The 15,482-nt window shown below is 35.4% G+C and overlaps 1 protein-coding gene across 1 annotated transcript; it reads left to right on the forward strand.

The window, feature by feature from the left end:
• Nucleotides 1–564: 564 nt before the first annotated feature.
• On the forward strand, nucleotides 565–13,993 carry dhx33 (DEAH (Asp-Glu-Ala-His) box polypeptide 33). Its single transcript, XM_088088150.1, has 12 exons — nucleotides 565–1,015; nucleotides 2,604–2,764; nucleotides 3,536–3,763; nucleotides 3,947–4,117; nucleotides 5,070–5,255; nucleotides 5,896–6,007; nucleotides 7,197–7,356; nucleotides 7,575–7,663; nucleotides 8,601–8,728; nucleotides 8,888–9,091; nucleotides 9,733–9,819; nucleotides 10,372–13,993. The coding sequence occupies exons 1-12, from the start codon at nucleotides 805–807 to the stop codon at nucleotides 10,678–10,680; spliced, it is 2,046 nt and encodes a 681-aa protein (XP_087944276.1). The 5' UTR covers nucleotides 565–804; the 3' UTR covers nucleotides 10,681–13,993.
• The last annotated feature ends 1,489 nt before the right edge of the window (nucleotides 13,994–15,482 follow it).

The raw sequence follows: 15,482 nt of genomic DNA on the forward strand, positions 1-15,482 counted from the left end.
TATTATTATTATTATTATTATTATTATTATTATTATTATGTTACTTGGTTTTTGAAATACTTTTATTAATAACACATTTTCTTTTATTATGCTATGTTATTTTATGCTGTTATGTTATGTAATTCTATGTTATATTATGTAAATGTTATGGTATGTTGTTATGTTTAGTAATGTTTATGTTATTTTAATGTTTATGTTATTTTAATGTTTATGTTATGTTATGTTTTGTTATGTTATGTTATGTTATGTTATTTTAATTTTAATGTTTATGTTTATGTTATGTTAATGTTATGTCAATGTTATGTTATGTTGTTATGTTATGTTATGTTTATGTTATGGTATGTTATGTTATTTTAATGTTAATGTTAATGTTTATGTGATGTTATGTTATGTTATGTTATGTTATGTGATGTTATGTTATGTTGTTATGTTATGTTGTTATGTTATGTTATGTTATTTTAATTTTAATTTTAATTTTAATTTTAATGTTTATGTGATGTTAATGTTATGTTATGTTATGTTGTGTGAAAAACTACTTTGCAATAAACCACACTGTTATTGTGACTTTGACAAACCAAATTTGAGTTTGCCTGACAGTCCGGACTCGGGATAAATTTAACACTCTTTAAATGACGTCAAACATGTGCGCCCCGTTTTGACCACGTGGGGACCTGTTTTTTTGCAGAGGTAGCAAAACATCCGCAGTGACGCCTGTTCGTCTTGTCCGCGAGCATGAAAACAACTTTTTGCGTTTCTTCGTGACGTTCAAAGACTCTCCGCCACCACGGTGACTTTCTGCAGACCATGCCCCACGACCCCGACCCTCCTCCGGCCAAGAAGTTCAAGCCGGGGTCCGTTTTCTTCCGCCTGGACAAGAAGAAACCTGGAATGCTGCTGCCCAGAAAGGGACATGCGAGCACCCCGATAGACGCGCAGAGGAAGCAGCTCCCCATCTACCAGGCCAAACCGCAGCTGCTCAACCAGCTCCGGCAGCTGCACAGCGCCATCCTCATCGGTGAGCCGCGAACCGCGCTAACGATGCTACACGCGCTAACGATGCTAACCGGGCTACCGTTAGCCGCTGCTGCTCTTAAAGGGACAGTACACCTGAAAATAACTCCGCTTTATGTTAAGTTATGTTTTGTTTATGTCGATGTTTGTGTTATTATAGTTTTTCTAGTATTTTTTTTTACATTTAAGTACTTAAAGGGACAGTACGTCCAAAAATAAAACCGGGGTAATCGATTTGTAAAGAAAGTCCAGATTATCAGGGGCGTCTCTGGGATTTCAGGACATTGGGACGTCTGCAGGGGGGACCGGGAACTTTTTTCATAAACAACCTCTATTTTGATTATTTCCAATGCACCTAATTTACTATGTTTTAAACTTAAACTGAGAATTATATTATTATATTCAACCTTTTTTCTGATACATTTTTGGTGATTTTGAAAAACTTTTTGCTTCTATATTTTTTTTTTGATTTATCCTAAATCAGATTTCTTAAAAAAAAAAAAAAAAAAAAAATTGTATTAAAATATTATATAAAAATTTTTTTTAAGAAAACAAACTTCCCAAATGAGAGGGGGGAGGCAACTTGAAATGAGAGTTATATTATATTCAACATTTTCTTTTCTGAATTTTTTTGATGATTTTGAATAACTTTTTTTTAAAGAACTGGGGAGTTTTTTTAAATTTTATTTTATTTTGACTTGTAGGAGGTGCAAACAACTTAAAATGGCTTCTTTAAAATGTTCTTATCTTTTGAATTTTTTGGCAATTTAGTTTCAAAACCCTTTCACATAATTTCTTTCAGCATTTTTTGTAATTTTTTTAAAAAATGTTAACTTCAAAACTGTAAAAAAAACAGGGAGGTATGTCAAATAATTCTTTAAGCATTTATTTGTAATTTAATTTTGGTTTAAGTGGAGGGACACGCAGCTTTGAATCAGTGATGCACGATACTGATTATTTCAACTTTGTGGACTGATCTCGCAGCAGCAGTTTGACACGCAGCATCATGCAGAGTGTGTAGGACTGGAGGAGCGAAACCATGGCAACACGGGCCAAATCAAAGCAACTTATGCTTATTGTTATCGGTTCTATTTAACGGCTAAAAAATGAATTATTGGAATTATTGGTATGACGTCACAAGTCCCGTTATCGGTCCGATAATTATCGTGCATCCCTACTTTAAATGGCTGTATCTTGTATTTAATTTTACCACGAAAAAATTTTAAAGAATTGGTGATTTCTTTCCTGTTTTTTCCTCTAAACATTTTTGGCCATTTTTATGAAGCAAAATTGACAATTTCTATTTTCTCTAAACATTTTTGGCCTGTTTTTAGTTTTTGGGTTTTATTTTAATTTTAAATAGAACTAGCTTTTTAAAAAACAGCGAAAAGAGAAATTATCATGGGATTTTCACATTTCGAACGATCCTTCCTTACACACATTATGTGGGATGAGTACTTAATGCATTTTCCTGAGGCTCAAGGAAAATAAAAAAAATATAAAAATATATATTTAGATATACTTTATAGATTTGAAATATAGCAGTTGCTCCCTGTCTAACGCGCCCCATCTCTCTCTGTCATATATATCAGGGGAGACCGGCTCTGGGAAGACCACTCAGATCCCGCAGTATCTGTATGAGGGCGGCATCGGTCGACAGGGCATCATCGCCATCACTCAGCCCCGACGAGTCGCCGCCATCTCGCTGGCAGGAAGGGTGGCGGAGGAGAAGAGGACTCAGCTCGGCAAACTGGTGAGCACAACTGACTCGTTTTCCCAAATACGAGGGAAAGGGTTTGTACTGTCATGACAAACCTGGGAACGTCACAGAATGTACAAACAATGTACAATTTCCAGATTGCTATTTGTACTAAAGGCAATTTCCAAAAAATCACACGTTTTTCTTAAAAATTACTTTGAAAAAAACTGCCAACTGCCAAAAAAACCCAAATATTTTCTTCAAAATTTGAAATAAATGTTAATATATATATCTATATCTATATCTATATATATATATATATATATATATATATATATATATATATATATATATATAAAAATTAATCTTTTTTTTAAGAAGAAAAGGCCACAATTTGATAAAGAATTTTTACTTAAAAATTTTTAGTAAAATAAATGAATATGTTTACTTAAAAATAAATTGAATGTCCCTCCTCTAAAGCCAAAATAAAAAACATTTTTCCCTCCACAGTGCTGGAAAAATTATTTGACATGTCTCCATCTTTTTGCCCCCTCCCCTTTTATAATTAACAAACAGTCCCTGTTTTATTGAAATTTGAAATATTGGGTTCCAACCCTGTTGTGAATGCTCTATTTTTAAAATTATATATATTTTTAGAAAAATCTATCATGTAGTGATGAAAAATATGCGATAAGTAAAATTCAGTGACATTTTTTTCATTGTGTGTGTCCTTGAACTCAAACAGACAGTCTGAATAAACTTGATAAAGTAGTATAAGTACCTGAAGTATTACTGCGCTGTCAGTGAACAAAAACTCTCTTTCAGGTTGGTTACACGGTGCGCTTTGAGGATGTCACCTCCTCCGAGACGAAGCTGAAGTTCATGACCGATGGCATGCTGCTGCGTGAGGCCATCGGAGACCCCCTGCTGCTGCGCTACACGGTGGTGGTGCTGGACGAAGCTCACGAGCGCACCGTGCACACTGACGTGCTGTTTGGCGTGGTTAAGACCGCTCAACGTAGGCGCAGAGAACTCAACAAGATCCCGCTGAAGGTACGGCGTCCAGCTCTTCAGTCCCGCCACTGCACGTGTTTCTTTACTGTTCATTTCTATGCAGACGATATTCACATTTATACGTCCAAACCCCAAACAATTCAAAACGCACTTCAGACAGATTTCAACATGTTACAAAGGAGGCTTAATTGATGATTTTTTTGGTTTTGTTTTTGGTAACAGGTCATCGTGATGTCAGCCACCATGGACGTGGATTTGTTCTCCGAGTACTTCAACAAGTCGCCCGTCCTGTACCTGGAGGGCAGACAGCATCCCATCCAGATCTACTACACCAAGCAGCCGCAGTCAGACTACCTGCAGGCTGCGCTCGTCTCCGTCTTCCAGATCCATCAGGTACTCTGCAGATACCTGCGAGTATTTAACAGTTTTACTGCATTAGTAAGTTCTTGTGATGTGGTGTTTTTATTTTAGCTGAATACTTAGGACCCTGACAAACGCACTTTTTCTTATTTAAAGGGAAAATTTGCCACATTTTATGTGGATGTCCAGTTAGCTTTGATGGTAAATGTAGTCGACTGAAGCAATAAATACTGCAGTAATAAAGTACTGATATTATGAAGTTATAGAAAGTACTGTTATGATTAAGTTAAGCAAAGTAATAATACAATAAAGTTAAATAACCATCTGTTAAAAAGTTTAAGTACTGATATAAAAAAGTTGAATTACTGTTATAAGAAAGTTAAATAGAGCGTTTTCATGTGTAATTTAGTTAAATAAAGTCCTTTTATAATAAAGTTAAGTACTTATGTAATAAAGTTATATAAAGTACTGTTATAAAGTTAAGTAAAGCACTGATATAATAAAGTAAAATAAATTACTAAAGTAAGTAAAGTAAAGTATTAATGAAATAAAGGTATATAAATTACTGTTATAAAGTTAAATAAAGACCTGTTAGAATAAATTTAAATTAAGCATTGTATAATAAATTTAAATGAAGTGCTGTTATAATAAATGTAAATGCTAGTAAGTTATAGTAACTTCTAAGTATTGTTATAATTAGATAAATCAGAGTGGAACCAGTGGTGCTTTTATTCTGAAGGGTTGGCCTCGACTCAGCCTCAGTGAATCGCGGTGCGATACATCGATCGATACGTCATCATCAGCACTGACTGGACTTCCTCATTAAAGGTGTTTTATTTTCCCTTTTTTATTTCGTAAATGCAGCCTCTCTCACCGTCGGCGTTACGAAAGCCAAAGCTGTGAGTAAACGTGCTTCCTGTGTGCACGCTCTGTGCTGATTCTCCCTGACGCCGCATCACAACGCGCTCTTGTTGTTTGTACGCAGGAGGCGCCTCCGTCACATGATATCTTAGTGTTCATGACGGGTCAGGAGGAGATCGAGGCTCTGGCTCGGACGTGCAGGGACATCGCCAAGCATCTGCCCGACGGCTGCGGCCCCATGGTGGTCATCCCTCTGTACGCCTCGCTGCCCCCGGCGCAGCAGCTCAGGGTCTTCCAGCCGGCTCCCAAGGTAACGGCGGCAGAAACACACAGCAGAAACAGAGCGGTGCAGACAAAAGAGACACGTTTATAGCAAAAAAACCGACCCTGTTCTCAGATCTGAAGTCTGCGCTCTGCTGTGTTCACTGACGTCAAAGTGCCACAAAACACAAAACTTTGTTTTCTGATTTTCTTTGTAAAGCCATATGTATTTAATATACACACACACACACACACACATATATATATATATATAGCACCTTTCATACAAGAAATGCAGCCCAGTGTGCTTTACAAGAAAGAAATTAAATTGTGCTTCACATAAAAGACAAAAAGACATATTAAAACCTGCATGTAAAAATAAAATAAAATCATAAAATAGAAAACATGGAATGCATCATAGAATGGGTAAAATTCTCTTGATAATGAGTAAAAGATGAAATAATGATAAAATTTAGTGCAAAAATAAGCTCAAAAATAGAGTATAAAATTAAGGAAAATACAGCATCGTAAAGATGTACACAAGTGCAGAGCAGCCAGTTAGAGCCAGTTTTAGTTTAATTATTCTGTACTGATGTATTAAAAGTCACAGCAAAGAAATGTTGTCCATGATATTGTGTTGGAACTGTGATTATAGACTAATTAATCTGTATTAATCTTCCCATTTTTAGGGATGCAGGAAGGTCATCCTCTCGACAAACATCGCCGAGACGTCCGTCACGATCTCTGGGATCAAATTCGTCATCGACACGGGGATGGTGAAGGCCAAACGCTTCAATCCCGGTGAGAGGCTTCAGTCTGCTCTGCACACACGCTCTCACACCAGAATCAACGAGCTCTGCTGTTTTAAAGCTGCATCCTGTTTTCACGTTTTTGTGTTTAAGTTTCGAACAGGAACAGCAAATTTTTAAACTGGTTCAGTTTGAGAGAGAGAGCGCCGCAGCCGGCAGGCTGCAATGAAACCACCGACGGTTTATGTGCATGAAAAGTGCTTTTTTGTCACTGAAAGGCTCAGATTGACTGATTAAATACATAAATAAATAAATAAATACAGGCACAAATTGATACGAAAATAAAGAAATGTAGTTGTATAAAAATGTAGGAATATATTTAAAATATTTATGACCTGTTTAATTATAGACTTTTCTAAATGTATACATTTATCTGTTCATTTCCATATTTGTTTAATTTCATATTTATCCATTTTTTATTTTGTTTATTTTTTAGCTATTTATTAATTAATTTCTAGATTCAGCATTTACATATGCAAATATATATTTATTTCCATATTTATTTATTTATTTTTTATTGCTGTATTTTTTTATTTGTGCATTTATTTATGCAGTTGTGTATTTATTTCAGTATTCATTTATACAATTATGTCTATATTTCAGTATTTATTTATGCATTCATTTATCTAGTCTTTTATCGATTTCTTATGCATTTATTTATTTCTAAATGATTTCAGCATTTAATTTATGCGGTTACTTTTTTAATCCCCATTTTTAGCCACTCCAATATTTTTTTCATGGATTTATTTGTGTATTATTTTGTTGATTTATAATACACTGATTTTATTTCTGCATTCACTTGCAGTTGCATTTATTTATTCATTCATTCATTCATTCATTTATTTATTCCTAAATGTATTTATGAATTTATGTCTGTATTTTTATTTATTTATTATGAATTTATTTTTTTCTGCATTTATTTATTTAGCAATTCTTTCACTAATTTATTATGCATTTATTCATCTATTATTTATTAAACCAATTATTTTCTTAGTTTTTCCTGTATTTATATATTTATTTATTGATTATTAAGTCATTTTTTGTCCTTAATAACTCTTATATAGAAGCAGTCCTTTGACTTTTGATACATTAAGTATATTTTGCTTTTGCACTTTACACACTTTGACAGTGTATTTTGTTTTTGCAGTCTGATCATAATGTTTGGTCTCTGTGTGTCTCAGACAGCGGGCTGGAGGTGCTGGCGGTGCAGCGGGTCTCCAAAGCTCAGGCGTGGCAGCGAGCGGGTCGGGCCGGCAGGGAGGACTCGGGCTCCTGCTACCGTCTCTACACGGAGCAGGAGTTTGACAACCTCGTCCCCATGACTGTCCCCGAGATCCAGAGGTACTGAACAGAAGCTAAAGCTCACTTTGTGCTGATCTGCAGAAATCTGAGTCTCACATCCTGAATTATTTAGGTCAGCGTGATTGAACGCTCCTCTGTGTGTGTGTGTGTGTTTGTGTTTGTGTGTGTGTGTGTGTGTGTGTGTGTGTGTGTGTGTGTGTGTGTGTGTGTGTGTGTGTGTGTGTGTGTGTGTGTGTGTGTGTGTGTGCACTCTGCAGGTGTAACTTGGCCGGCGTGATGCTGCAGCTCATGGCTCTGGGGATTCCAGATGTGATGAATTTTGATTTCATGTCCAAACCGTCTCCAGGTAAAATGCTGCAGATCAAGAATCTCTGCATGATTGTCCAGGAGGGTCATTGAAAACCTGGAAAAGTCATGGTAGTAGTCAGTCTAGTAAAAATAACTGATTTAATTTAATAATTTCTGAAAAATCATGGCAATTTGCTTTATGTCAACAATTAAATGATAGTAATATAACAGCAGTAAATACATTGTCTGCAGCTGTGGACATAACGCAGCTTTAATGTGTATGACTTTGATTTTTTTAAAGAATTTTTTTATTTTTATTTTTTTTCTTATAATTTATTTAAAAAAGAAACATGGCTTTGAAATTCATGTTTTTCTTTAAAAAGAAAAAAAAGTTTTTTTTCTTTGTCTTTTTAAAAAAAATGTTTTTTGTATTATTTAAATTGTTTGGTGTTTTTTATAGAAAACTTTTTTCTCATAATGTATTTGTTAAAGAAAAGCAGGTTTTTAAGGCATGTTTTCTTTTTTTAAAAATTGTAATTTTTTTCTTTTTCCTTCTTTTTGTTTTTTTTTCTTTAAAATTATTTTGTGTTTTGTTGTTTTTTTAATGAAAATTTTAAAAATGATTTTTTTCTTGAAATTTGTTAAAAAAAAAAACAAAACATGAGTTTGAAATGCTTTTTTTTTTTAAATGAAAACTTACAATTTTCTGCTTTTGTTTTTTTTGGTCTTTTAAAAATAAAAAAATTGAAGAAAGGGTTTTGCCAAAATGGCACCATTTATTACAACAGAAACTCTAAAAACAGAAATTACCTTTGGATTTTGAAATTTCCAACCGTCCTTAAACACATCATGTGGGACACTGTTTGAATCTTATATGTTAAAATAAAAACGTAAAACGTGGGGCAAATGCACCAAGAAAAGACAGTATTCTGGGTCCTTAAAAGTCGTGAAAACTTGTGTGTCGGGTCGTAGTAACCGCTCGTTGTTTCCCTCAGAGGCCGTCCGCTCCGCTGTGGAGCACCTGGAGCTGCTGGGCGCCGTGGAGAGGAAGGAGGGGCAGGTTCTCCTCACCGCTCTGGGGAAGAAGATGGCGAGTTTCCCTCTGGAGCCTCGATATGCAAAGGTAAACAGTGCACGGAGCTGCGCGGCATTATGTGTGTGCTGCCGGGCCTGACTGAAAGTGACAGCCGTGACCCTCAGCCCAACGCGGGTCGCACACGGGTCGCACGCACACTCAATGTGGTGTAACATTTCCCCGGCGTTTGTTTGCTCCGTCTCGCAGACCATCCTGCTGTCCCCCGACTACTCGTGCTCCGAAGAGATCCTGAGCATCGTGTCTCTGCTCTCAGTGGACACGGTGCTCTATAACCCTCCCGCCCGGCGGGAAGAGGTGCTCGCCGCACGCAAGAAGTTCTCCTCCAGCGAGGGAGACCACATGACGCTGCTCAGCATTTACAGAGCCTTCAAGAAGGTCAGCGGGAACAAGGTGAGCCGGGCTGGACGAGGAGGGGGAGGGAGGAAATGTGACGAAAATCCAGAAATCAAATAGTGTTTCTGTTCTGTTAATTCTCTTTATTGAGTTTTTCAAAACATACAGCTGTTCGAGACAATATACGAAATCAGCACACGCTGAAATAATCCAATAATAACCCCTCAATCCTGCGCTGATAGGCCGCTACTGTCGAAAATAACGATGCAGTAACACGATACAAACACACAAAATTACACAAACGATGCACAACCGAATAAATGCATTTAAGGAGAAAAAAATCCAAGAATTTGTGTAAATTTATACAAAAAAAGAGCAAAAATAAATAAATATTTTTTTTTAAAGAATATTTATTTTTTCTCTTTTTTTTATTTATTAATATTTATTTATTTTTAAAAAATAAATAAATATATTTTTTTAAAAAAGGGAAAAAAAGAGAAAACGTGCTCCACACGCCCACTTCTGCCTTCAGACATTTTTCTCTGACTCATCCGACTTTATCCCGAAAACAGCTGTAAAGGACGTAAACGGAGACCACGTTACCAAATTCAGCCTGTGTGTGTGTGTGTGTGTGTGTGTGTGTGTTTGTGTGTGTGTGTGTTTGGGTGTGTGTGTGTGTGTGTGTGTGTGTTTTTTAGGAGTGGTGTCGGGAGAACTTCGTTAACAGCAGGAACATGGGTCTGGTGAAAGAGGTCCAGGCGCAACTCAGAGATATCTGCCTTAAGGTACGCATCCCAAAACAGTCAGCGTGATTCCTGAAGATTTATTTTCTGTATTTTTATTTTCAATGAATGAATGTTTTTGTAGAAAAATGAATAAAGTTCATTTTCCACAGTGCAAAGTGCAGCTTTTAAAACACAATTTGGTTATTTAAACGATATTTTAACGATTTTAAATAACTGTGTGCAAATGTGCGCAATATTTTTTCGGACAATGTTTATTAACATTGTAGATTAAATTACTCAGTTTTGACTGTTTTCTGTTTTAAGTTTTTGATGAGTCGACCACTTTAAGTTTATTTAAACCTAAAAGAAGTTAATTATTAGAAACGTTCCCACTAATATGTCATTTCATGATTGAGATTTTTTGGGAATGGAGTGATAGTATTTAACGATAATGGCTGTGTAACGGCCTTCTATGGAAACCCACGTTTTTTTAATCACGTTGGCCCTTCAGGGCTTCCGTAGACCGCTTTGTTGACAATCTGAGCGTATTATTACCTAAATATTATAACCGCGGGTCGATCAGTAAATTTGAACTCTGTTCTGCTTCGTCAGCTCAATCTGAAGCTGGAGTCATGCGGCGCGGACACGGGAAACGTTCGCCGCTGCCTCGCCCACGGGATGTTCGTCAACGCCGCGGAGCTCCAGCCCGACGGCAGCTACCTGGCTCTGGACACCCACCAGCCCGTGTCCATCCACCCGTCCTCCGTCCTGTTCCAGGCCAAGCCGGCGTACGTGGTGTTCAACGAGCTGCTGCACACGTCCCGCTGCTACATGAGGGACCTGTGTTTGGTGGACGCCGACTGGCTGCTGGACGCGGCGCCGGAGTACTTTGGCCGCAAACTCCACCAGAACAAGAGCTAACCAACCGAAAAACAGGACTCCTCCCTCAGATCTCCAGTGACACTGAAACCTGGACGATGAACTCGCTCTGCACAGCGGAGTTTAAATCGGAGCGTTTTCTGTGGATCTCACTACCTCCCAGCTGACCGCCGATCGGCACGCGTCACCGCAGCAGAAATCTGCTTTTTGAGGCCTCACAACTTTGACTTCCTGTAAGACCGTAATTCAGATTTTATAAACAGTCTCTCTTCTGCCTGGAAGTACTTCATCGTACCATCTGACCTCCGCCCGCCGAATCACCGTTTGGATATCAGTCGCTCTCCTTTTCTTTGGATTCGTGCTGAAATCTGTTTTTCTGCACGCCTTCATGGTGAAGGAAGAATCCAAAAAAGAGAAACTCTCACACAATTTGTGCAGTTTAATCCGAGTCTCATTTATCCAGTCGCATTCTCAGAACCTCACAAACATGCGTTTCCCCTAAAACCCGGTCGCAAAAATCTTAAAAGCTGAATTTAACGTTAAAACGATCCATCCTCTCTGAACACAGGAGCAGCTCGTCTGCCACAGACAGTCATGGAAAACCTGGAAAAGTCATGGAATCACATATTCTAGGCCTGGAATTATAATAAGCATCTCAAAACCACGAGATATCACCTTAAAAATAACGTGAATCTTTCTCAGAGAATGACTCAATTATCTTAGAATAACGAGAAATTTTCCTTAAAGAATGAGAATAATGAGAAACTTTCTCAAAATGCCGACATATTTCAAATTAAATAACTCTAAATAGTGACAAACTTTCTCAGAAAATGACTTAGTGTCTCAAATATAATGAGGTATTTAAAGATTAATGAGAAACTTTCTCCAAATAATGACTAATCTTAAAAATAATGATATCACATCTCAAAATAATGATTTATTATTTCAAAATAATGATAAACTTCAACAAAAATTCTGTTCAATTCTTCACTCAAATTTAGCAGTAAAAAAAACCTGAATTTAGTGTTAAACACGGACCCCTGTTACTTCAATTTAACTTCTCAACTTTGTTTACTTTGGAGGCACCAAAAAAAATGAAACTTTTCCTCCTAAATTCAGCGTAACATGAGATAAGTCATTGATATCCAAATGTTAATTTTGCAGGCTAAATATTCCTTTAACACATAGAAAAAAAGTCTTTTTGAGGTGTCGTGCATCATTTCGTTACATATTTGCATGAAATTTAACAGCACAGAAAACCTCACCAGAGCAGATCTTTAACCCTTTCAAACCTGGATCCGCAGATTTATCTAAAGCTTTGATGTCTGTGCAGACTGGTTTGATTTCTTTCCAAAAATATAAGAAAAAAAGGCAATGAATTGTCAAGAGATGTCCTGCAATTTGCAAGAAATTAGTAGATTTAAAATATTATTGTTAAAAACCTAGGGAAACATGGTGAGAAAACTATATTCATGATATCATAATTAGATATATTAATGTTTTTAAAATTCTGTTACGGAATCATTATTATTTTTAAGAAAATTTTCAGGTCATTTCTTTGGTTTTTTTTAATTTTTACCTAACTTTTTGGTGCTAATTTTTAGGTAAGAGCTAGGGGAATATCATCGAGAAAACGAAAATTATCATAATTAGATATATTAATTTATTTAGAATTATGTTACCAAATTATTGTTATTTTTAAGAAAAATTTTCATTTTCATTTTGGTGCTAATTTTTGAGTAAAAGCAATGGAAAACTTTTGAGAGAACTATAATTATCATAATTGGATATATTAATGTATTTAAAATTATGTTACAGAATTGGCGTTATTATTTCTAAGAACATTTTCAGGTAATTTTCTTGTTTGGGTAAAATAAAGTTAGGGAAAAATGTTGGAAAAAAAACTTTAAATCATAATTAAGATATATTAATTTATTTTAAATTATGTTACAGAATTATTTTTATTTTTAAGAAAATTTTCAGGTAATTTCCTCATTTGTTTTTGATATTAACTTCACTTTTTTCCCTAATTTTACATAAAACCCAGGGAAAAATGTCAAGAAAAAAAGAATTATAATTATTTTAAGTAATTTTCAAGTAATTTCCTATTTTGTTTTTTACTTTTTCTGCTAATTTTCTTGTACTTTTTTCCTAATTCCTTTCAAATGTATAAGTATCTTAATTCCCCTCTTCCCATTTCTGAAAAAATCAAGCCAATGTGCTCAGGTTTGAAAGAGTTAATAAGTGTTGTCTGATGTGATTTATCATTTTCTTAAAAATCAACCTGGACTCTTGATGTTATTCTCACAGAATATTAACTCTTAAGCCATCCAGTCGACAGCGCCGCTGTAGTTGCGTGTTCTGGTTGTTTTCAGCGTCTCTTTGAATAGTAACGAGGAGTTAAAGCGGGCAGGTCTTAAGCTTTCCCTCCGTGTTGTTTTGGGTTTATACAAAGTGGTCTTAAAGGGGTTTTATATATGCAAGGACAGCAGATTTGTCTTAAACTACGAAAAATTACGAGAAAACCACCAAAGTTGGAGTTTGAAAATGAGGTTTTTATGACTTTTGTAGTTACTCTCACATGCAGCACTCGTCAGCTCGTGCATGCCTTTTTTTAGTTTTTCTTGTATGATTGTATCACCCCCCCCAAAAAAATCCACACACATCAGGAGAAGCAGCATGCCTTATTCTCCGGGTTGGACTCTTTGTCTGTTTCTCAGCGCCGACACAGACGGACCACAGACGGACCACAGACCGACGCTGGCGACGTACGTATGCAACGCATGGAGACTCTAGATGTGACCCCTCAGGTCTCTCATACTTTGTAGAATGTAAATCGTATTTTAGGATTCGGATGGATGCTCTTTTTTTTACACTGGACTCAGGACTGTACAACATCAAACTAACCTGAATACAAACATCACTATTTCTGACTATTAAAAAGCACCAAAAGCATCTGGAGCGGAGAATCGTCAGAGTGAAGAGATGAGCTGATTTTTTTTTTCAGTCGCTAAAGAAAAGTTGAACATTTAAGATCTGCATGTTGTGGAGTTTGTAAGATTAAATGCACGCCTTTGATGAGTTTATTATATTTAATAGGATTTGTTTAAGTCTTAACCACTATTGGAATAATTTCTGATAATAAAATCCAGTCTTTATCCCTCAGAACAGTCTACATGTGGAGAGTAAAGATTCAGAGGCAACAAATAGCAATAACATTTTTGGAAAACTAAATAGACCCTGAAAGTTCTGGAAAAGTCACGTAATTTTGTTTCATAAAGCTGTGCAGTAACCCATGATGTGTTTAAGAACCGTTGGAAATTTGAAAATCCAATTACAGTTTCTGTTTTTTGTTTGTTTGTTTGTTTTTTAACAGTATCTGGATGTAAAAAAAAAATGTGCAATTTGTTTTAAAGAAAAAAGAATCCCAGCATTTTAAAATATTTTTTTTCCCCTGAAATCTTTTATTGAAAAATTGCCAAAACTTTAAAAAAAAAAAAAAAAAAACGTCAGGATTAAAAAATAAATAAATAAAAAAAAAGCCCAAGAATGTTTGCCAAAATTTTCTCTTTAAAAATCCACAGTCTCCCCACCCCTCCACACCCCCAAAAAAACAAGCGCTTAAAGTTTGCACACACACAAAAAGAATGGCCAAAAACTTTCCTTTTTTTTTAATTTGTAAAATTGGCAATAAATAAATAAATAAATTGCCAAATATTTTCTCTTTATGGCCCAGTGGGATTGCCCACCGTCCTTTATATATCTGTATGTGTCTGTTCAAGCACTGGTTCTTAAACATTTTGGAAATATTTGAATATTGAATTGAAATATATTGAATATTTTTTTCAGCCAAGGAAAAGCTTTTATAAAAAGGTGAGTTAAAACACTGCAACATTAGTGTGTGATTTACTAATCAACAACATTGTAACTGAAAAACACTGAAATGTTACGTTCAAATGTTGGATAAATCACTAAAATCATGGTAATATTTTTTTTAATTTAAATTATGCAATAACACACAGACATAATTCTCTCTTGATGTGTTGCACTCACAATTTAAAAATATAATCATTTTGGGAAGTATGCATGACTGATATTTTTTAATTAATATTAAAAGAAATCTAATGCACCAACTGCAGCTCTGCACTGACACACCTTTTTAGTTAATATTTAGATGTTACATTTACAAATGATGCAAAATCAGATTAAGCGGCTGTTTATCGCTGAGTGCAGTATGTAGATGTATTAAACAGCACTGAGATGTATTTTTGGTGTTTATGATAACTGATATGCTCATTAGTTTTTTGGGACAGAGGAAGCTGAGGGGCCGCTGTCCTCGGTGGGTCGTGTGGAAACAGCTCCATCTCCTGGCAGCTGGACTTTATGTCCAAGTGATGCAACTGATTCACTGAATTACACCGAAAAATACCTTAAAATGGTGCAACCTCTCCCTCCGGGATGTTCCCCCAAAATAATGCATCAGTATCTCAAAATCAACATTTTCAAAAAAAAAAAAAAAGACTGAGTATTTAAAAAAAAGAAATAGTTAGTATCTTAAAATAATGACTTTGTACTGTATTTTTATGATCTTTTTTGCTATTTTGAGATAAACGAGATTATTTTTAAAAAGCTTGTCATTAATTTAAGACGGCCCACAAATTTACTATTTAGACATACTAAGTCATTATTGTAATAAAACGTCTCTTTGAGAAAACTAATTCATTATTTTTTAGACAATACTCATTATTTTGAAATATTAAATTGTTATTTTTGCGTAAGGTTCACATTATTTTTGAAATGTATTTTTGGAAGTTATAAATCATTCTGAGACAAATTCATTATTT

Source organism: Plectropomus leopardus, chromosome 15, assembly GCF_026936395.1.
Source record: "Plectropomus leopardus strain MGB_pleo_1.0 chromosome 15, ASM2693639v1, whole genome shotgun sequence".
Lineage (NCBI taxonomy): Eukaryota > Metazoa > Chordata > Actinopteri > Perciformes > Serranidae > Plectropomus > Plectropomus leopardus.